The sequence below is a fragment of the Phalacrocorax carbo genome, chromosome 20 (genome assembly GCF_963921805.1).
Source record: "Phalacrocorax carbo chromosome 20, bPhaCar2.1, whole genome shotgun sequence".
Lineage (NCBI taxonomy): Eukaryota > Metazoa > Chordata > Aves > Suliformes > Phalacrocoracidae > Phalacrocorax > Phalacrocorax carbo.
Window position 1 is genome coordinate 6386684 of NC_087532.1, and position 22390 is coordinate 6409073.

General features: G+C 46.4%; 1 protein-coding gene across 2 annotated transcripts; it reads left to right on the plus strand.

Annotated features, from left to right (window-relative positions):
- The first annotated feature begins 40 nt into the window (after positions 1 to 40).
- Positions 41 to 21086, plus strand: CLCN6 (chloride voltage-gated channel 6). 2 transcript variants are annotated; one of them, XM_064470520.1, is made up of 23 exons: positions 41 to 146; positions 1111 to 1170; positions 2215 to 2280; positions 2778 to 2843; positions 3524 to 3590; positions 4002 to 4108; positions 4304 to 4430; positions 5018 to 5085; positions 5190 to 5248; positions 5904 to 6036; positions 6933 to 7046; positions 7313 to 7479; positions 8373 to 8499; positions 8874 to 9000; positions 9344 to 9497; positions 9594 to 9753; positions 9896 to 10002; positions 10601 to 10787; positions 11437 to 11594; positions 12431 to 12587; positions 13300 to 13407; positions 14062 to 14187; positions 15569 to 21086. In XM_064470520.1, exons 1-23 carry the CDS (start codon positions 63 to 65, stop codon positions 15647 to 15649), a joined length of 2610 nt encoding a protein of 869 aa, XP_064326590.1. In that variant the 5' UTR covers positions 41 to 62; the 3' UTR covers positions 15650 to 21086. The 2 variants fall into 2 exon arrangements, with proteins under 2 accessions (XP_064326590.1, XP_064326591.1); XM_064470521.1 differs by lacking the exons at positions 3524 to 3590; positions 4002 to 4108.
- The last annotated feature ends 1304 nt before the right edge of the window (positions 21087 to 22390 follow it).

A 22390-nucleotide genomic window follows, 5' to 3' on the forward strand; every position in this document is an offset into this window, starting at 1 on the left:
CCAGGCGGCGGGGTCACGCGCGCGCGGCGGGTGGGGCCGGGAAGGGGCGGCGGCGGCGGAAGATGGCGGGGTGCGGGTCCGGGCTGTGCTGCTGCTGCTGCCCGCGCTGCTGCGGCGAGCGGGAGAGCCGCACCCCCGAGGAGCTGGTACGGCCGCGGCCCCGCGTCTGCTGGCGGTGTCCCGACACCGCGCCTCGGCCCGGGCCCGCTGCCGCGCCGGCCCCGGGGAGCGCCTGAGGGCGGGCGGCCCTTGGGGGCGTTGGGTGTTGCTATGGCGCTGGGCCCGGTGCCTCCGCCCCGGGTGCCGGAGCCTCAGCCCGCCCTCGGCCCGGCGCCGCGGGGCCCGGTACCTCGGGTGACTCTGGGCCCGGTACCTCAGCTGGTGCTGGGCCCGGCACTTCGGGGCCCGGTACCTCAGCTCGTTCCCGCTCTTTTTTACCTGGTGTTGGGCCCGGCACCTCAGCCGACGCTCAGCCTGGTGCCTCAGGGCCCAGTACCTCAGCCAATGCTCGGCCCAGTGCCTCAGCCTGTTCCTGCTCTTTTTTGCCCAGAGTTGGGCCCCGGTACTTCAGCCACTATTGCCAGTGTCTCGGCCCGCGCTGTCCCGGTACCTTAGACAATGTTTGCTTTGACTGGGCCTGGTATCCCAGCCCCTGTGGCTGGTGCCTCAGCCTGCACGGCCGCTCGTCTCTGGGTACAGCACCCCTTGCAGCCGTGAGAGGGGAGCAGCTCTGGCAGGGGTTCTCTCCAGCTGCCCAGCATAGGGGAATGCTGCCTGTGCAATTTCTTGTCATGTGCTTCCCTGTAACCTGTTGCTGCAAAGGAAGCTGGGATGTAGGTTTAGTACTTTGCTTTACTCTTTAGTCTTTAGTCCTCTGAGGCGAGCTCCCATATAGAAGTAACATAGCGTGTTCTTGCTGAGGGCAAGCTTTAAGGTAAGACCCTATACAGTTACCCCAAAGTAAGTGGTGGTCTGGTAATCCATACTCTGACTTTATAAGCAGTAGTGGCGTAGGCCTTCCCTAAGTTTGGCTTTGCTACCAATGTTCACGAACACCTGTACATGCATTCACTCCCCTGATAACTTTCGTTTCCCACGTTTGTTTTGCAGACAATCCTAGGAGAAACCCATGAAGAGGAAGATGAGATCCTTCCACGCAAAGACTATGAGGTGGGACGTTCACTGATGGCAGCTTGTGAATTAATGTGAAAAGACCTGAAGACAGGTTTCAATCTGTTTGAGTTTGTAATGGGGCAGGTACTCAAAGCGCATCACTAGTTAGATTGCTTTGGCACCAGCAGAAATACCAAGAGTTGCTGCACTTGCAAAGAGCTGCTTCTCATCATTATACGCTTATTTCTAAGTTAAAGCCACGTGAGTAGAGCTTGGACATCCACTGCTTAACTTGGACTCTGGTTGAGAAAATTAATTTTCAGAGTCTGCTGCATTGTTCCACTTTTGTAATGGGAAATTTATGGGCTGTAATGGTCTTGTTGCCTCATGACTGTAGAAAGCACCTGTAGCTACTTGGTCACTGTTGCCTTACTGCAGTTTCTGTTGTCATGCTGGCTCATAGCCGATCTTCCCATCTTATCTCCTGCTTCTTACGGGAGATTTTTGCTTTTTGCATGTCTGTATGGTAGCCCTGAGCTATTTAGAGCAGTTGGCATCAGCATGGGAGTCACCAGCTCAGCCTGTTACTGCTTGGCTTGGAGAGGTGAAGCTGATGTAGGTAGAAGCTAGTAGTACTTTGTGAGTACCATTGGCCAACCCTATATTGCTTTTAACTCCCTGCTGTCATAAGCTTAAGAATCGATGCTGCTCGTCTGGAGAGGAATTCCTATCTAGTGTTCCTTGTAGTGAGAGGTTAAATACGAAGATCTAATGTTATCCCCTGTACTGTCAAATTGGAGGCACTTAAAGAAGTAAAGTCTAAATCTGTACAATGCAACTTCTTTAATTTAAAGTTGTATTAATATCCTTATCTCTCTCAGCTCGGGCAGTGAAATTGGTCTGTCTGTCACTTCCTTGTCAGGGTCTGGTGGTTCTTATTTAAATGAAGTTGTTTCCAGGAGCTTTTTCTCCTACTGTTGTTTGCAGAACCTACTGTGGGGGTAGTAATGACTTCCATAATCTTTAACAAGGTCTTCTATTTTTTTATGCACAATCTGTTGCAGTTGATTCTCTTAAACTGACCTTTTGGCATTTTTTCAGAGCTTGGATTACGATCGTTGCATCAATGACCCATACTTGGAAGTTTTGGAGAGCATGGACAACAAGGTAGGACCTTGTTCTTTCTTATTCATTGGCTTGAGAGCTAGAACTGTGGAAATTGCCCAGAGAAATTTGCCCAGAGAAGTCATGGATGTCCCATCATTAGAAGTGTTCAAGATCAGGTTGAATGGGGCTTTGAACAACCTGATCTAGTAGAAGATGTTGCTGCCCATGGCAGGGGGTTGGACTAGACGATCTTTAAAGGTCCCTTCCAACGCAAACCATTCTAAATGCGCTCCACTGCGGGAAGTTTTGTGGATTTTTATTTATGAAAGAAATTCTGTGTGCTCTCTTGGTTTCTCTACAGCACCAGAACAGCATCTGTTCTGATTCTCAGGCTTAAACTGACTGAGAAGTTCAGCACTTTCAGTTCCCTATTTCCAGTTTGCTGTTGTAAGCAATCTTGTAATTGAGACATAGAGCCCAAAACTGCCTTTTTCTGATCCCCATTTCTATGTTGCTTTGACTTGGCTTTTTTTTTTTTTAATACTCTTCCTAAACAGAAAGCCCAGAGATATGAAGCAGTGAAGTGGGTGATGGTTTTTGCTATTGGAGTCTGCACAGGACTGGTAAGGGTCATGCTGTTTGGGGAATGAAGAAAATTCAGTAGACTAAGCAGGAATAATTTAGAAGTCAGTGGCCAAGGAGTAAAAAGGAGGAAACATGAAGTGGAGAGCTTAGTAGCTGGAGTTGTCTTCTGGGAATTGTAGCATGTTGTTCCTAGATTATTTTCCAAGAAGCCTTTTTTTCTTTCAGATCTTGCTGGGCTTTCTTTGCAAAGTATTCTGGTAAATTCTTTAATTCTGCATACAGGAAAATTTGTCCAAAGCGAGCACTTAAAAAAAGATGGCACTTTACAGTTGAACTGTATGTTTTTAATGTTTGGCAGTACTAGCTTCACTGCATGTACTTTCTAGAGTGTCTGAAAATTAGCTTTGCTGACTGTGTGCCTCAGTTAAACACCAGCTTTCTTCTGTACCCTGATGTTGTGGGTGTTAAAAATGCTACCAGATTAGTACCCTGAAGTGCATCTCTTCGGGAATAATTCTAGGATAGATCTGTCCCAGTGAGGATGAGGGGGGCAGCAGATCTGAGCTTCTGAGGTTACTTTACTCTGAACAGCGCTGCTTTTGCCTTCTCTGCCTCTGTGCTCCCTTGTGTGCATACTTCTGGTAGGACTTACTAGAGAGTGATCTTTGTTACTTGTATGTAGTGATTTCTCATGGCAGATCTGTCTTCTTTTTCATAGGTTGGCCTTTTTGTGGATTTCTTTGTACGGCTCTTTACCCAGCTCAAGTTCCGGGTGGTACAAAGCTGTATCTTTTACCTGGTTTATGGGCTCCTGTTAGACTCAAGTGACCTTTTCCTTTCTGTTCCCATGTTTTGCTCAAAACAGCTGACTCTCAGACTTCTGCCACCGGTCATGTTATTGATGATCAATTAAGTTTTCAACTTCCCTATGTAATTCAGCCCTTGAAAGCAAGAAATGGTTGCGGTATTGTGTATGTGGGCAAAGGTTAATCTCTGAAAGAATGAGCGGTTTCCCTTCCTTGTGGCTCAGTCTTGAGTTCTGAAAAGGAAGCCTGGCTTCCTGATGGGTTGTGTTGGCTGCCCTGGCTGGATTAGGAAGCGCAGGCTTGGCTCCTGTTGCCAGTGGGACCCCCAGACAGTACCAAATGTTTGTGTGTTGGTGGGGGGAATGTTGTTTTCCTTGACCGTCCCTGCAGCGGTGGAAGAATGCACTGAGAAAGGATGTCTTGCCTTGTCCTTGCTGGAGCTGCTGGGGTTCAACCTGACCTTTGTTTTTCTTGCCAGTCTTCTGGTCCTGATCCAAGTAAGACTTAGGTCCACTGCTGCTCCTTACACAGCCTCCCTTTGCACTTTCTGCCCCAAGACATCAAACTAGCTTCACAGTGCTAATCAGTTTAGCTAAACAGGATCTCTTGTTCCCTTGCTGTGCTCTCTAATAAGATATTGTTGGTCAGCTATGAAATCGGTGCAGCACAGCATCACTGTTTCTTCTTTGCAGCCTGTAGCAGCTGGATCGGGAATTCCTGAAATTAAGTGCTACCTCAATGGGGTAAAGGTTCCGGGGGTTGTGCGTCTGCGGACTGTGGTGTGCAAAGCTATGGGAGTGCTCTTCAGTGTGGCAGGAGGTAAGAAGGGCTGTGGTGTCTTGATCTTGTTGGGGTAAGGAATCACTGAAGGGGGAAGAACGCTGTCCGTGCAGCACATAGGGCACTTCTGTGCAGGCTTCTCCTGCCTTTCCAGTAAAATTATTTTGATGAGCCCTGAATGCAGATGTAGAGTAGAAAAGAGACGGAAGGATCAGGACTATTGGGGGAACAGGTACTTTTCTGGGTGGGCTAGTCAGAAGTGGCTCTGTGGCTCAGTCCAAGAAGGAGACCTGAAGATTCTCCAGAACACATTGCCTAGAGCAGCCTGAGGGAGGCTGTGTTCTAGGCAGCAGGGCAGAGTAACTTGGAGAGTTCAGAGTCCTTGTAGCAGCTGTCTTTGAATGGTTCCACCCACTTGGAGCGCCAAGTCTGTGCAAGTCTTTGCAAACATCTGGGGGGTTCAGGGGGCGGGGTCAGCACCTTCCTTCACCTTGAGGGGAGAGGGAGGAGCTGCAGGTTTGGCACATGTGCCATGGCATGGGAGTGGTGGGCTGATCTCTCCTGGCATTGTCAGCAAGCGAGAGGGGTGGGAGAAGTGTGTTGCCTCATTACTCCTGTTTTTACAGGTCTTTTTGTCGGGAAGGAGGGTCCAATGATTCACAGTGGTGCTGTCGTGGGTGCTGGTTTGCCACAGGTTAGTGCTGGCCTGGGTTGCTGGTCCGGTCGCAACACTGCTTTGTACAAGTACTGTGAGGAGTAAGTTTCCACCTCCTGTATTTCTAAATCTTTACTTTGTAGTTCCAGAGCATCTCTTTGAGGAAGATCCAATTTAACTTTCCCTATTTCCGCAGCGACAGGTACTGTACCTGGGATATGGAGGAGGGGAGAGGGGGATGAGTGAGCAGACTTCCTTGGGAGAAGGGTGGTGGGCTGGGATGGAGCAGTCAGTTGGTTTTTCCGTTTCTCTGGTGTCCTGCAGTTTCATTCTGCAGCAAGACAATGGCTCTTGGCTCTTCCATGTTGCTCTGCTCTGGTCTCCATGATCACTGATGTTCCTTTTTACTACTCAGCAAATCTCTACCCATTTAAAACCTTTAATCTGAATTGTTAAATGACATCATTTTGGGAACAAGCTCAGTTACTCATGCCTTAATGACCAAGATATAGTCCAGAGACAGCTGGTCTACCTGAATGTGAACAAAATCTGGCCCTTCCATCTCTGTAGTTCTTTCAAGAGAGGCTGGAGCCGCACAGTTTGGGATGGTTCCTGATATACTGGGCAGTTGTATAATGCCAGAGTTTTGCTCTGTACTGGTGCTCTAGAGAAAGTATGATGCTGCAACGCCTTGCTGAGTAAATGGTGTTGCCTGCCATGGCCAGCACTTTTCCCAGCTTTCACTCCTGTATCCCTGGGATATATCCATAAATGGGAATGGTCTCTTGATTTGCAGAACCTAAACACCTCCAGAGCTCTACTTTGTTAAACTGAGATTGTTTTCCCCTTCGTTTCAGGGATAAAAGGGATTTTGTGTCTGCTGGAGCTGCTGCAGGGGTTGCTGCTGCCTTTGGAGCCCCAATAGGGGGCACTCTTTTCAGCTTGGAAGAAGGTTCCTCTTTCTGGAACCAGGGACTTACATGGAAAGTGGTGAGTAATGACTCTGGCTCTATGTGTCTCTTCTTTGAGCTGGACCTTTGGGAGGGCTTGTCTGTGAGGGCATTCAGATTATCCTGTGTCTCCTCCTGAGCTCTCCTGGCAGGAGAGAGATTGCCTGCTCTGAGTGAGTTACTACAGATCGAGAGCAGCGATGAGTCTGGTACTATCTGGAACTATGGGGCAACTCTGTAGGCAGCAGATTAGTGTACCTGGGAGAAAAGGCTTTTGTGCCTGAGCTCTTTGCAGTCTGATCCTTTGGGCGCAGACAGAGCAGGCAGGTGCTGGATTTCTTTCTGCTTTTTTTTTCTGCCATGGGGAGCTGTATTGCAGCAATGCCGTGTGCCTTCAGGTTGCTGATTTCTCTGCCTCTAGTGCCTACTTTCATGAAGTTGACAGTATTTTAAAAATGTATTGGATTTCATGATTTTTTTTGCATTTGCCAAATGTCCTGTTGATGGGATTCAGTTAGTCTGCTCTTTCTCAGTGGGGATAAAAGGAGCCAGGGGATTTGCCAAGATAGCAACTCTCTCAGAGCAAATGAAGACCTCAATTCCAACTTAAACAAGCTGTGTTAGTGCCTTGTAATTGATTTGCAACTGCAAATTAGTATCTTTGAAGGGAAAAAAAAGCTTTTGATGCAAAATTTACTAGGTGAAATTTTGAACTTCTTGTGTGGGAAACCAAATCCGATGATTACAGTAGTCCATTCTAGCCTTGCTCTCTTTTGCAGTCGGGAATGGGTGGTAAACCTCAGTAGGACTATTTTCTTAAAGCTTGAGAAGGCTCTGAGATTCCCTTCCCCAGGCATAAGTCTCAAGGAAGAGCTGGCTGTACCAATCTTAATTATGGGAGTGTTTAGTTCTTCCTTTTTTTTTTTACCTCCTCAGCTTTTCTGTTCCATGGCTGCCACCTTCACCCTGAATTTTTTCCGCTCTGGGATTCAGTTTGGAAGTTGGGGGTCTTTCCAGCTCCCTGGGCTGCTGAACTTTGGGGAGTTTAAGGTAAGATGTAGTTCTGTTATTTCACACTCCCCCCCCACTCCAGTCTCTTGTCAATTCAGTGTTTCTTTCTGTTTTTTCAATACCTGTTTGTATTTCAATGAAGGGTGATTGATAATTTAGCTGCAGTACATTGATAGCCTAAGACAGAATTGTTTCCCTTTGGTCATAGCTGCTGAAAGTCTCCTTCTGTGGAGGCACAAGCATTGGTAGGAAGCTGCAGCAACTGTTCTAGTGCCTTTTCCTTTTTAATACTTCTCTGCACGTAGTGCTCAGAGTCTGATAAGAAATGCCACCTCTGGACGGCTGTGGATTTGGGCTTCTTCATTCTGATGGGAATCGTAGGAGGCCTTCTCGGAGCCACCTTCAACTGCCTGAACAAGAGACTAGCAAAGTACCGCATGCGGAATGTGCATCCCAAGCCAAAACTGGTCAGGTATTTGTGATCTCTTGAGTTTAGGCGGGGATCTCTGATCTGTGTTCTGTGTCCCAAAGCAAAAACATCAATCTAGAAGACCCAGTGAGAGGGATTGGAGGAAATACCAAATGTATTATTTTTGAAATCACAAAATGAAGCCTCCATAAAACTTAAAAGTGAACACCAGAAACCAGACGTTACAGTCCCTCTGAATTTTTGTAATTACTCTGGTGGTACAGAGAGAGCTGCAAACCTTCTTACAAGGGCTATCAAGGGAGCTCTTTATAATAAATGCTATAGCTGAACAAACCAGAGCTTTGTATCTATGCAGTATTTTTTGTCTTGTCCAAACAGATGTGGAAGGAATAGCTGATTCCAATCTCTTTTTTTTTAATTATCTTGGATAATTAAATCCACAACTGAGCTAATATCTGTGCTATTTAGAGAGGGAATTGCCATGTAATTCTGGAAAATAGCTGTTTGTTTGCTCTAGACAATTCCTAAGTAAGAAGCCCAAATTTAAAAAAAAAAGTGTACTTCAGCAGTTAGAAAAGATATTATGAGAGACTGTGCATCAAACCTATCCAGTCCTGTCTAGAATTTTACCTTGTAAGGGCCTACAGAACACCGTTCCCATGTGAACAACCTCATCACTGAACCCTTCCCTGTGGCTTTTGATATGTGACTGCTATGTGTTCTCTGGGGAGAAATAGCTCCTTTTTGGGGCAGGCAATTAATGCAATCCCTGCAACCAAGTCAGAATTCAGCTTGACTTGCAGAGTCCCTGCTTCTGACGTTAATCTGTGGTGACTGCGTCTTCTTGCAACCTTATCAAAGTTGTGTGCAGAGCTGGGACTGGATTACAGGGCTGAGTGTGGCTTCAGCACATGGTTTCTATTGTGTACTTGCAGGGTCTTGGAGAGCCTGCTGGTGTCGTTGACTACCACAGTCGTGGTCTTTGTAGCCTCCATGGTGCTGGGGGAGTGCCGGCAGATGTCTTCCACTGGTCGTAGTGGCAATGATACTCTGAGCCTGCAGGTGAGGGATCTTCTGTGAAGATTCTATGTCCCCATCATACTGTTCACCCTCCAGAGATGCACAAGCACATAATGAGCTTTTGACAGCATGCAGTACATAACAGAACTTCAGTGAAGGCCAACGGACAGTTGCAGGAGCTTAGGGTAATAACGAAAGCTGCCCTTCATGCTTTCGTACTTTGGCGAAGCAGCTCAAGCTGTGAATCAGGGAGCCCATTGATGTTGCAGACCCCACATCTGCTATTGATGTTTGGTCTGAGCTTCCCAAAGTGTGGGCTGGCAGCCCAGTACAGAAGGGTTATTCCCATTCTGCACAAAGGCTAATGTAGGAGGGAGTGGATTTTAACTGTTCATGTCTTTTGTGTCCTGCATTAGGGTATGTCAGAAGATGTGAATTCAAGCATCAAAACTTTTTTCTGCCCAAATGAAACCTACAATGACATGGCCACACTCTTCTTCAACCCTCAGGAGTCAGCTATCTTGCAGCTCTTCCACCAGGACGGTGAGTAGCTAAGAGACAGTGCCCCATCCCATGCTTAGGCTTCAGAGCTTCATCTTGCTTGAAACAGCCTTGTCATAAGAACCACAAGGCTAAGAGCATCTTCAGGCCATCATGGCTGTGGAGGACTGCTAGTACAACAGGTGAAAGCCTCCTCCATGGAAAGAAAGGCCTGCTTTTCCTCTCTTTTTTCACTTATTCATTGTCTTCGTGTGTGTTTGGACTGGGAGACTAAATAGCTATTGTGCGATGAGCCTGCTGTGAGCTGAGGGGTGGATGGTACAAGACTACTGTCTTTGTCTGACAGACCTGTGCCCCTTTAGTCATGATTCTTCTTGTGTTGCAGGTACTTTCAGCCCAGTCACACTGTCCTTGTTCTTCCTTCTCTATTTCTTACTCTCCTGCTGGACATACGGGATCTCTGTGCCCAGTGGTCTTTTTGTGCCATCACTGCTTTGTGGGGCTGCCTTCGGACGCCTGGTCGCCAACCTCCTCAAAAGGTGCACTGAGTGTGCGTATGTGTGCGAGATGTGCTGCAGGCGCACGCTGAGCTCTCAGTCAGGTTATTCTAACCTCCGGGCTCTGTTTTGCCCTAGCTACATTGGCCTGGATCACATCTACTCAGGAACCTTTGCACTGATTGGGGCAGCAGCATTCCTGGGAGGAGTGGTCCGCATGACAATTAGCCTGACCGTCATCCTGATTGAATCCACCAACGAGATCACCTATGGGCTCCCAATAATGATCACCCTCATGGTGAGTGCAGGGTCTTAGCTCTGGCTTCTTGCAGGCTGCTTGAACATGTGCTGGCCCTGAATCTTACTTCCAGGGCTTTATCATAGCCAAGGAGCCTTGTACTTGGAGCAGCAACTCAGTAGACCTTCTATTTGCTCTGCAGGTAGCCAAATGGACAGGAGACTTTTTCAACAAAGGCATCTATGACATCCATGTGAACTTGCGAGGAGTGCCTCTTCTGGAGTGGGAAACAGAGGTGGAAATGGATAAGTAAGGCTGCTCCTCTTGGCAGGGCTGTGGGTTAGAGTTTGTGGTAGGGTTCTTGCTCAGAAAGGAATGCTGTAATGTGGGGTGATGGTGCTTCATCTCTGGCAAATCTGGCTGCTGTAAGAGGAGTGGCGGTGAGAGGATTTGGGAGTTGTGCATCAGGCCTGCAGCAGGAAAGAGGTGCTGGAGCCCTTTCTGAGGAGGGGTGGGCAGGTGGAGATCTGATGAGCAGATTTGTGAGGTTCAGCAGGAACTCTGTGAATATGTTCCACTGGACTTTGCTTCCTGTAGAATTTCGTCATCTTCCCACCTGTTGTCTTTTCCCAGTAGTGTTTAAACACTAAGTGATAAGTCGGAACCTTTTTCCTTGCCTATAGTGCATCGTTGATGCCATGTTATGTTAAAAAAAAAAAAAAAATTCAGTTGTGCCGGCAAGGCTAATAATGCAGCGAAGGTGAGCACAGAGGAGCTGGCAGAACTAAACTGCAGCAGAGTCCTCCAGGATCTCATTCTGGGACTGGTTTGTTTCCTTGTTTGTCCATCACCAGCCTTTTGCTGCTGATGTGATGCATACAGCAATCGTGGATTTCTGTCTCCTCAGGCTACGAGCCAGCGACATCATGGAACCCAACTTGACATACGTCTACCCCCACACACGGATCCAGTCTCTTGTTAGCATCCTGCGCACAACTGTCCATCATGCCTTCCCGGTAGTGACTGAGAACCGGGGCAATGAGAGGGAGTTCATGAAGGGAAATCAACTCATAAGTAACAACATCAAATTCAAGGTAAGAAGTTGCTTGTTTGGTAAGTTGAAGGGTAAAAGGCTTTGTTTTGCAGGTGGAAGGCCCTTTCTTTTGTTATCTAAGCTTTTGTCAGTGCAGAATTCGGGTCAGTGATAAGCACCTGCTGCAATATAAAATTTTCAAGGACTCAACTTCATTCTGTTCTCCGGGTCACGGTAAAGGCAGAAGAGTGGGCTGCATTCCTAGAGCCAAAAGCTAAGAGGACTAAGTAACCTGTTTAGGATAGATGTGGAAGAAGTTTGGATTTGGCACTGAAGTACTGAACCCACCATTGAGATCGGTAGTAGGTGCCTAAATGCTTATTTCCTTCCCTAAATGTTCCCTAAGAGCGGTAGTGGGCCAGATGCTTTAGTCTCTTGGAGAACATAAAATATGAGGTCAGAATGAATAATGAATATGCCTGTGGGGTACGCATGCTCCAGCAAAAAAGGGTGCCCGAGTTCGTAAACTCCAGGTTCTCTGTCCAAGAAGAGTACAGTCCTGTTGGCTATTCTTACAAGTACTGCAGCAGCACTTGACTAAGGAACACCTTATCTGTGGTCATGAGGCTGCGATCAAATAGTTCATAGTCACTCTTGGATAACTGTTGAGCAGCTTAGGGGGGTATCTGAAAATTGTTTGTTGTATCCAGAAATCTAGCATCCTCACCCGAGCTGGAGAGCAGCGCAAGCGTAGTCAGTCCATGAAATCCTACCCTTCAAGTGAATTACGTAATATGTGTGATGAGCACATAGCAACGGAGGAGCCACCAGAAAAGGAGGATCTGCTGCAACAGATGCTAGAGAGAAGGTGAGATCCTGGTAGGCACAAACATATGGAAACAGGCTGTTTCCATATGTTGAGAAGTGTTGTGATGCTTCATACAGTCCCTGTCATTCCACGTGTCAGAGGGAACAGTGCTATCATCCACGTTTTAGAAGTGACTTGTCAGGTCTCATCAGCCAGTGCTGGGGCTCACACCTGTGACTGAGTCCCAGGCTAATGGCTTGATGGTGTCCAACCTGTTAACTTAAATTTCATTCAAACACCTATCCAGAAATATTTCCTGGAGAGGATGGAATACCTCGGGAAATATCTTGTCTGTAGAAGTTGATGCCCTCTTGTCTGCAAAAACCTGAGGGCTCTGCAAAGCTCACTTCTCCCAAGAGAGGAGCTATGACTTGGTGCCATAATACTGATACCACCTTTCTCGTAACTGGGCTGAGTCACTGGGCGTGTACTGCAGTTGCTTCCAAGCAGAAGCCTAGTCTAGTGAATCAGCTTTTAAGCTAGTGATTGTGCCTCTTATCAGTGGAGTTCTGACCCTGACATTTTGCCAGATGCTTCAGCTTTTATTAGAATCTGAATAATTTGGCACTGGAAATTGTTTTAGAGGCAAGTGATTTGAAATGGAGGATTAGGAGACTGTCTCCATTCTGCTGTTGTCGTTATACTCTGCCCATGGTAACGGCTCTTGGCCATGCTCTGCTATATTGTTTGGTAGAGGAAAGGCTTGCTTGTCTCTAGTGAGAGTCCCTGAAATGTTCAGGAGAAGGTTGTCAAAGAGCTGAAATAGCTGCTGTTTTTTTGGAGGTGGAAGTATGTGTCTCCTTATGTTCATGCAACTTATGTTATATCTGTCACAGATATACTCCCTACCCCAACCTGTACCCTGACCAGTCTCCCAGTGAAGAGTGGACCATGGAGGAACGCTTCAGACCTTTGACCTTCCATGGCTTGATCCTGCGCTCACAGCTCGTCACCCTCCTTGTCAGGGGTGTTTGTTACTCCGAGAGCCAGTCGGTGAGTCTTCCTAATCAGGAACTGTAGCAGAGACGTCCCTGTCCTCTTGGCTGAGGAGTCGGGAACAGTATTTATGGACTGCCAAAAAGATTTACCTATTTTTGCACTTTAAGGAATGCATCTGTGTTTTAAAAGCTGCAGACGGATAATGTGAATTCTCCTTTACAGTTCTAGAAGAAAGATCATTTAATTTCTATTTAAGCATCCCCAGGGAAAGAGGAGAGCTACTGTTTAAAAATAAACCAACAGACCCATTTGTTGCCTAAAGGCGCAATCCCGTCAGAACTGGGGAATGGAGGGCAGACAGTAAATACGGATAGAGCAACCGGCAGTGTATACTGTGTGTTTTTACCGCTGCGTGCCGGGTTCTTACCAGGAGAGCTGTCACCGCTGAGATCAGTATGAGCATTGGTGCTTGAGGCCCGTATTCTGCAAGGCTAATTTGTTGCTGCCCTCCAGTGTTGAGCGTAGATGTGCCAGAGGTGGGAGAGCGGATCACCCTCAGCTAAATGCCTCTATAGATTTAGGCTTGCACTGCTGTGTTCTGAGAGGAGCTGCAAGGAGCTCCTCAGCAGAGGTTGTATGTGTGGGCATGGGAGGAGAAGGAGATCTGGGTGAGCAACTGGGAGGCGTTGTTCACTGTGCTGCTTGCAGCCCGTGTACTATCTGTGGTGGTGACACTTCCGTTCAGTGGGATTTGTTCTAATTGCAGAGTGCGAGTCAGCCTCGTCTGTCCCATGCAGAGATGTCAGAGGATTACCCCCGCTATCCAGATATCCATGACCTGGACCTCACATTGCTGAACCCTCGCATGATAGTGGTGAGAGATGCATTGCAGTGTGACGGTGTTTCCTGATGCATATATATTAGGACTGTCCCAAGCCTTTTAAAAAAGCTGAAAGCATATTTTAAGTCCGCTTTTGGGTGCAGTGACCAACAATCTGTACTTCTTATGTGTTCAGTCAGCCTTGTTTGCACATGGAAATCAATCCTGATACATGCCAGGAGGTAACATTGCACACAGGTCCTTTACTTTCAGAATAAGATGTTGCCTGTCTAGTTTTAACTTCCTTCTAAATTAGACTCCTGCCTGAGTGAGACTGGGCGGGCAAATTGCTGATGTCTGTCTGGGACTCTGTGCTTCTAGCTCAGTCAGTGGCAGGCCTGTCATTGTCTTTGTGACAGGAAGGTTGCTGTGTAGGCCAAAGTGCTTTTTCAATATAAATTCTTATTGTCATGGACATACATTTATCCTGCTTAGAGGCTTTCTGCAGCATTGGGTTCTTAAGATCATGGGTTACAGTGCTCAAACAAACTGTGACAAATTCAGGTTCCTGAAATAATTTCATATTTGCGGAGAAATAGAAGATGCCCACTGTCCAGAGATAAGTGCGTTGTAGGAGTTGTTTGTCAGTGATTCCTAGAGATAGTGAAAATGCCCCTTGCAAATTATATACTTGTTTTTCTTTCTTAGGATGTCACCCCATACATGAACCCATCACCCTTTGCTGTCTCTCCAAACACTCATGTGTCACAAGTCTTCAACCTGTTTAGGACAATGGGACTCAGACATTTACCGGTTGTGAACGCAGTTGGAGAGGTGAGTCCTTATCTGCATTTTTTTCTTGGCTGAGCAAGGGAGTCACTGGGGTTTTTCGCAATGCTTTCCACCTTTGGGAGAATGAAGATGTCTTTTAACATCAAACAGAAATGCTTTAAAGAGATTGGAATGCGGTCTTCTTTAAGGCCCTGAAGCATTGTTGATTACTGTGAGTTTGCCACCATCTTTTGTGTCCTGTGTCCAAGCCTGCTTCCCGCTTTCCCTGCAAAGGGCAGGACATGCAGTCTCTCCCCTGCCTCAGGCTGGCAGCATGTAGAAGCTGTTACTGTCTTGTATCTGTTGAGAGACCTTGAACTCATCAGAGGCCACTAATTTGGCTTCCTCTTTGACAGCTTTGTTTAAGGCTGAGAGCAGATTTTCCTGTGTGTTGGGGCAGGAGGTTTTTCTGCTGGAAGGGAACTTGCATTCTGTTCCTACTCAAAGGAGCGGCAAAATAAATGAGTCTTTGAATGGCTTGTGCTTGATTCATTGTACTTGTCTCTCTGCCATCTACAATGCTCAGGAATAGTCAGTAGGTGTCAGTAACTTCCTATAAACATAATGAGAAACTGTTTCCCTTAAGCCTGAACTGGTCTGTCCCTATGAGGCAGCAGTGCTTTTTCTGCCTCATGGGATTCCTAATAGCTACTGCACAGAGCCTGTTGGTTGAAAACGAGAGAGGCCGATTCATTCCATGTTTAGTACAAGATGCTTTTGCAGAACTAGAGAGCAGCCTAGTTCTAAACTCTTTCAATGTGTAAAATTATTGAGGTGTTTGTTTCATCAGCTGAAATGTGTGGTTTGACTGTTCCCCCAGCAGGCTGGGAGAGGGTCCCTTTTGTAACCTGCCAGCTAGCGATGGCCAGTGTGCAGTCACCACTTAGCTAGTCTTTACCATTTCTCTGTTTTGGTCTTCAGAGCTTCCTAGAACATATCTGACATGAGCTACCTGCAGTCATGTTGTGGCATACCAGAAATGTCTCTAATGAAGCTATAAGGGACAGCTTTGTTATTTCCAATTACAGTTTTCACTTTCCAAAGGATTTAGTTACATCCATGTGCTGTCTCACATGGGCAGGATTTCCCCCCCCTAGGGAGGGGTAACTCCTGCTGTGTCCAGACGTGATAATAGCAGTTAAGCTGTCTGTTTGGGTGCAGTTAAAGCAGTGTCTTGTCTGTAGTTAAGTGCTGGGAGAGGAAGGGGCGTTGTTTTGGCAAGATTTGGACTTGAATCCACTCTAATTCAGCATTGGTCAAGAACTGCTTGCAGGTTCCCTCTTTTTGGGGGTTGGAAAGAACAACAGCTCTACAATGCACATCTCTTAATGGCACATCTGTGATACTGACTTATATCTTTTTTCCTCTTTTCTTCCTCTTTAAGATTGTTGGGATAATCACTCGGCACAACCTGACCCACGAATTTCTGCAGGCAAGACTGAGACAACACTATCAGACCATTTGATGCCCCTGCCCACCCTGCCCCACTGTCGGTGTGGCTACCTCCCTCTTCCAAGCCTGCACATGCGCTCGCATTCTGCTTGGACCCCACAAGGCCCAAGACTTGCCGTTTGGCTTCTCACATGCATATCAAGCCTGGGGAGCTGGAAAACATCTTGCTGGCCAGAGAATTAGAGGAGCTGCCTGAGCCCAGAGCTGTTGATTGGTCTCAGGCACTTGGTTTGACCACTCTTGATCCAGGTTTTTTCTTTTCCTGTGCCCCAGTTTATCTCCTTTCATCAGATGTTGTCCTGACACTGTATGTTCTGCTATTTTGGTTTGGTATGGGTTTTATTAAGGGTTGGAAAAAAGAATCATCTAGCCCCACTGTGTCCTGTGCAGAGAACTGCAGCATCTTTTCCCTGTCCTGTATGTCTCCCTTTTCCTCTTGTTCCTGCAACTGTTGCCTTATTTGTGCGAGAAGGGGGTCGCTGTCAAGGCTGAGAGGAGATACTGAAGCTTGCAGTTATCAGATAGCTGCTCTGGAAGATGGCATTTCTCAAAAGCCAGCTCTTTGGAAATACACCTCTCTTTGTGGGTGCTCCCAGTTGCCCATGTTTTTCCACTCTGCCTTCATTTTTCCCTAATTTATCCCCTTTCACGGGGAAGCATCAGTGCTGTGATGTTTTTGAGAGCAGCTCAGTAAATCAGGAGTTCAGAACAGTTGAATTCCAGTTACTATTTGGGATTATAAATATTTAATACATTTGCAGAGCAACTCGGAGAAGGGAGGTTTCTTCTCCCTGTTAGCTGTTGCTGTTATCTCCCTGTAAGAGACTCTTCTAAGGCACTTTGTGGCACTCCATCACTACCCTGACGCTCCTGCATTTCTTGGCATTTGTAGGCACTTTGTCCTTGTGCTGATCCAACAGTGAGTGCCTGGGCCACCTTTCCAGCTATGGTTAGAGACCAGCTGTTCCCTCTGGGGTCCTCAGAGCATGGTGAAGTGTTGCTTTCTGGAGGCAAATAGAGCTGATGCCCTGTCCCTCGGCTTGCTTGAATTATCTGTGTATCATGAGAGGAGCTGGTGTAACTTCAGGCTGCCATATAGGAGGGGTACTTGGTGCTGGTGGCTAACAGACAGGATGTGCTGCAGGGTGATAAGTGGGGCTGTCCGTGCTCTAAAAATGCTTGGCATAATGTTCGCAACTGCAACAGCTGAATATATCTGTAAGGGTAAAACCAGCACTTAGGAGCCGGCTGCAGCCAGTTCAGTGCTTTAGCAGGTACCATCCTGGCCAGCACCTGTATTGTTCCAGCAGGCACCTGCCCTCCTGAGTTCTGCATCCAGATAACCCTCAGTGGGAAGCCAGCGTTGTGCCTCCAGGGGCTGCAGGGCTGATTGGCTTGATAAAGCACAGAGCATTCTCTCAGCCAAGAGACTGGGCCAAGTAACATGGAGAATGTATCACAGAAAAGCTTCTACACAGCCTCTGAGCACTCCGATTAACCTGTTGTCTGCCATAAGGAGCTAGCTAGATGAGAGTTGTGGCAGAAGGAAATCAAAACATTGTATTTTCTGAATTCAGGAACTCATCTATGATGAAGATTTTTCCTGACAAAGCCTGAAGAAGTTGTGCTCTTTCCTTACATGTGTCAAAACACTAAATCAAAACACTAAACAGCCTCTTTGACTTTGTGGAAGCTGATTGTTCCAGGGTGCTGCTCTGCAAACTGCTGGCTGCTGAACCCTACTACACTTAGGGTTAGGAGGAGGTTTTGTACCCAGGTCACCAGCCACAGCCTTGATGTAGAGCTCTTTAAGTCACTGGAATTCTTAGATATTTGTGGAGTCTTTTCAGTCCGGATAGTTGGTAGGCAGATGTATTCTCTGGCTGTGTTTGCAATAGAGGCAGCTGAGTCATGGGAAGCTCTTGAAAATTGTCCAGCAGATGAGAGAAAACTTGGTCTTACAGGTGGTTCCTGTGGCCAAGTTTTAGGGTAGAATTTGTCCTTGTCATGCAGCGCATGGCACGGCTCAGCCAGAAAGTTTGGTTTTAGCAAAGCTGTTTGTAAGCACTTAGATTTTAATTTTTATTCCTCTCCATTGACATCTGGAGGCCTTTTTTTCACTTAGTGTTCCTTCCCACCTGCTGCCTTATTAAAAGACAAAGGGCAGATCTTTCTTTGTTTTCAGGAATGGACTTATACCATTTCCACAAAGGAGAGAGTGGGCTGTGGTACGTGCGGTGGCGGCTGTTACAGAGGAAGCGTGTGTCCCAGGACCCTTTAACTCTGGCCACTCTCCCAGGCTGCCTGGGAAGTGACTTATCTGAAGAACAGGGAATACGTTCATTCTTTTCCCTTTCTTACTGTGGAACTTGCAGCAACAGCTCTCCGTCACTAAAATAGTTTTGCTGCCTTCTTTCTAGCTGCATTTCAAATAAGGCATGCAAGCTCTTAAGCTTCCAAGAGTAAAGGAAAGGTGTTTTCCTACAGCCGGTATCCATCTTGTGCCTTCAGCCTGGACTCCTTGGCTGGGACAGATGTGGCATGTTCCTCAGAGCATGTGAGTTGGCATCAGCTACTGCTCTTGACTTGCAAGTTCTCTCCCTGTAAGTAGAGTAAGGATGTTTGTTCTGTCTGGATAGTCTCTGCAGATGATTTCTAAAATGCCTGTGTTCCCTGAGCTCTGGTCTTGTACTGAGCTATCCCAAGAAACTTCCAGCACCCTTTTGCACTCCCTAAAGCTGGACTGTAGGTTTGAAATATGCTTCTGTTAACCTACCTTTCATTCAAAGGATTTGTGCTCATGGGCAGTTACAAATCACAGGAATCCTGTTTTGATGGAATTTTGGATCCCTCTAATGTGGAATTAGCAATCCCATACTGTCAGAGCCCCTGTCAAGAATGCCCTATGTCCCTCCATGACAAATCTTTTTCCTCTTGCTCATGTTTAGTGAGTGTGTGTGGAAGGTTCCTTCTCTTCCTGCACATGAATAGGGCTCCTTAGATTGTTTGCCTTGAGCTGGTCATGTCCTGTTTTATTTCTGTACACAGACTGCAGCAGTATATTTTGCTGCAGGATGTCTTGTCATTGCTACTGAGGCCTGGAGTTAGGCAATCCAGACAAGACAAGCTGAAAAAATCTTGTCAAGGTTTGTCTGAGCACCAGCTGCGCTTCCCCATGAGAAGGCCACTTGCCTTCAGCCTGCTGTCAGCACTGTCAGCGCTGCCTATGCATCTATCTTACTCAAAGGTTTCAGCTGGAAAACACACCCTTCTCATTCCCTCAGTAAAAAAGTTTTACATGAGGATGGTGGGTGACCCGGTCAACTGCGTTAAAGGGAAATCTCAGTGCAATCACTGTTATGTAGCCTGCAGAAAGGGAATTGCAAGTTTGACATTTGGAGATGCAGCATTTCCCTTCTGCGAAGGACTGATGCAAAGGGGCCTTGCTGAATCAGTCTTGTTCTCACACGTCGGTCACTCAGCTCCTTTCTTACAACACACTAACTGCTTCTACTCTGGCTCTGGTTGCTTAGTGATTTACCAAGGAACTTACTTATAACATAGGTGCCTGTAACCTTTTACTCAGAGCAACACTAAAGGAATAGTAACCAAGAACTGGATTAGTATTTGTGGCAAAAGCTAGGGGGTAGTATGGGGCATTCTCCCCTGCCTCATGGTTTCCTGTGCAGTGTTAATTATGCCGTTTTGAATTGTTAACTTACTGTGAGCCATTCCAATGGTAGCAACTTACCTTTCCATTTGGTTTTTTTTGCACTGTTTTTTGTTATGAAATGATGTAAGCTAATTCCACAGTGTATATAAATTGTATTTTTTTTAAATTTATATGAGTATATTTTTATTTGAACTATGGCACTTGGGAAGTACTCATGTAACCGTACCATGTCTGAGAGTAAAATGTTTGTGTGTCTCCTTCAGCACTTTCAAGGCCTTTTGATGTTTCTAGTGTTGTCTCATTTTTGCCCTTTATTATAATAAAACTAGTAGAACATGGCAATATCCAAGAACATGACTTGAGGTAGATGAGTAGCTGCTATTTATGAGCTGTCTGGATCTAACCATTTGTGAAGAAGGTGCTCTGAGGCTGGGCAAACATAGGAATTAGTGTCTTCCTTTAGGCTGTGACCACTCTAGTCCTGTGTTCTCTCACAACAGCTCTTTAAAAGGAGGGAATTACCAAATGTTTGATAAGGAGCTGAGTTGTGCACATTGTGCTAGAGGCGACAGCTGCTTTTCTTACCTTAGAAGTCTTGCTTTCTGCCTTCCTCCCAGTAAGTTACTGAAAGTCATTCAGAGTGCAGTGTTGCATCTCTTGTTTTATGGTGGCTTCTCCAGTATGTGAAAAATCTTAATTCTATCTTTAGGTTTTATTTAGCTTTGTGGTTATCTTTCCTCCTTTATATCTTGCTGTCTACTTTACAGAAAAGAACAATTTTTGATCTTTCATCACATGCTTACAGAGCAAAAATGTGAGTAAGTACAGTCTCTGAGCACTGTAGAAATATCTGACCCAAAAGCTCACTGCCTTTCCGTGTTTGTGCTGTTTTTCTGTACCCGGTAGCGGTGTTGTACAGGATGCACGTAGTAGCTCTCTGATGCACTCTAATACAACGTTGGCCAGGAGCTTGTGTGGCTCCTGCTCTGTCTCTCGCTTGGCGTGGACAGGCTATTCAGGCTGAATAGCCTAAAAAAGATAAAAGCATCTGTTAGGAAGGGATGGCAGAAAATCTCTGTTTGGGAGCTAAATACGAAGTGACATGGTGGTCTTAATTAAGCTGTGCTCCTGGGAAGAAATCAGGGTAGAAGAGAGTCATCGGGAGAAAAGAGCAGAGGGAATCAGCTCTGCTGCTGCCTTCAGTTGTAAATGCAGTAATGTAGGTGGGAATGAGAGAAGCATTTCCTTCCTAAAATCGAGGTACATCAACGACCACTTTAGTATAACAATAAAGGAGGAAATAGACTATCTGTCTTTTGTCTACTTTCTCACCTCCTGCCTGCAAAAAGAAGGGGTGGGAGAGGTGTGTCTGTCCGTGCTTACAGGTGCAGCTTGACAGTTTGGTGTAATGACAAGTTTCTTGCAGCCAGACCTACTAAAGCAGCCGGCTGGAGTGACGCAGATACGAGACACTTGGTTAGAGCCTTTGTCAGCTTTAGGGCTGCTTTGGGTGTCAAGATTATATGCACGGTGATTCCTACTGCAGAGCAGGAGTGGTCAGGCACTGGCACAGGCTGCCTAGAGAGGTGGGGGAGTCACCATCTCTGGGGGTGTTCAAACAATGTGCAGATGTGGCACTTGGGGACATGGTTTAGGAGGCCTGGGGGTGTTGGGTTGGCGGTTGGACTTGATGATCCCTGACGTCTTTTCCAACCTTTATGATTCTATGAATAAAAGCAGCAAAATTTCTTGCCTGAAGAAGGGGGCATGAAAAACAGTTGTAAGTGGTGGTTTGTCGTGCATTTTATCATGGGTGGTAGAGGTGATTACTAGAAAAGCTGTAGAGTACATTTATGCTTAAAGCAACCATGTTTAGATGAAAATCCCTTTCTACTGTCGTTTATAGGCTCATTAAATCCAACCCTGTGTCATGATCCCCGTACCTGTAAACCGTGCATCTAACAGAAGAATATTTTGTTGTTCAGTAAGATTTTTTTTTTTGCTTTGCTGGCAGGGTCCAAGCTGCCTACTTTAGCATGTGTGCATACACATACAGGTGTGTATCATGCAGCATACACACGAAGAAACAGAGGATGGCCGCCCCCAGCTTTGGCTGCCCTTGTGTGTAAGATGAGAGGATGAAGCTGCTCTTCTTGTCCAGGGTGCTGAAGCGCTTTCCAGCGGCAGTGGGATACACGTGGCCTCTCCAGCGTGAACTGGAGCTTTCCAAATGCAGCGTGTGAAAAAGTCTTGTTCATAGCTGGAATGAGATGGCAGTGAGTTCCACCACCGTCTGGGAAGTGAGGGGTAGCAGCTTGTGAGGTTTAGACATTGAGATCACTGTTTAAAAGTAAACAGGATGTCCCTTTCTCCAGGCTGTTTTGAAACTCCAGAAATAAAAGCACAAACCACTGTATGGGCGATGTATGGTTTAACACACATTTTAGTGAGTCTTAAGCATTTAGGAGCAGGAGACTGGAACCTGTATATGCCAGTTTGAATAGATTAACATAGAAAACAATACTGTGTTGAAGAACTCATGACTCTAACAGAAAAGACAAGACAACCCTGAGACCCTTGCTGGCTCCCCCAGCAGCTCCGTGATGCTTATGCTTGAGAATATTTCTGTGGGATGGCCGGCTTTACACATTGATTTTATCTTTCTTTTGCTTCATCCCAATTCCCAGCATAGCAGGCCTGACCCTAGCTGGCTTCTCACTACCTTCTGTTTTCTTAAAACTTCCCCACCTCCCGTCTCTGCTTCTTTTTCAGTACAGGAATCTGCTGGTTTTCCAAGAGAGCATTCAGGAGATGGGAAGGTCTTCCTTCCTTCCCACATAAAACACCCCAAAACATGCTTACAACTGTAAGCCTTATTTCTGTCTTTTTTTTTTTTTTTTTTTTTTGGTGGAAGACTCAGGGATAGAATCTGCTGCTAGGAAAACAAAATATATGGTATAACCTTCTATTTACAAAGGACAAGTTGTACTGTTGAGAGGGGAACTGATGTGCTCAGGATTCTTTGAACGAGGAGCCCCGGTCATACTAATTCCTTTCGTTTTGTTCGGATGGGATGATGGG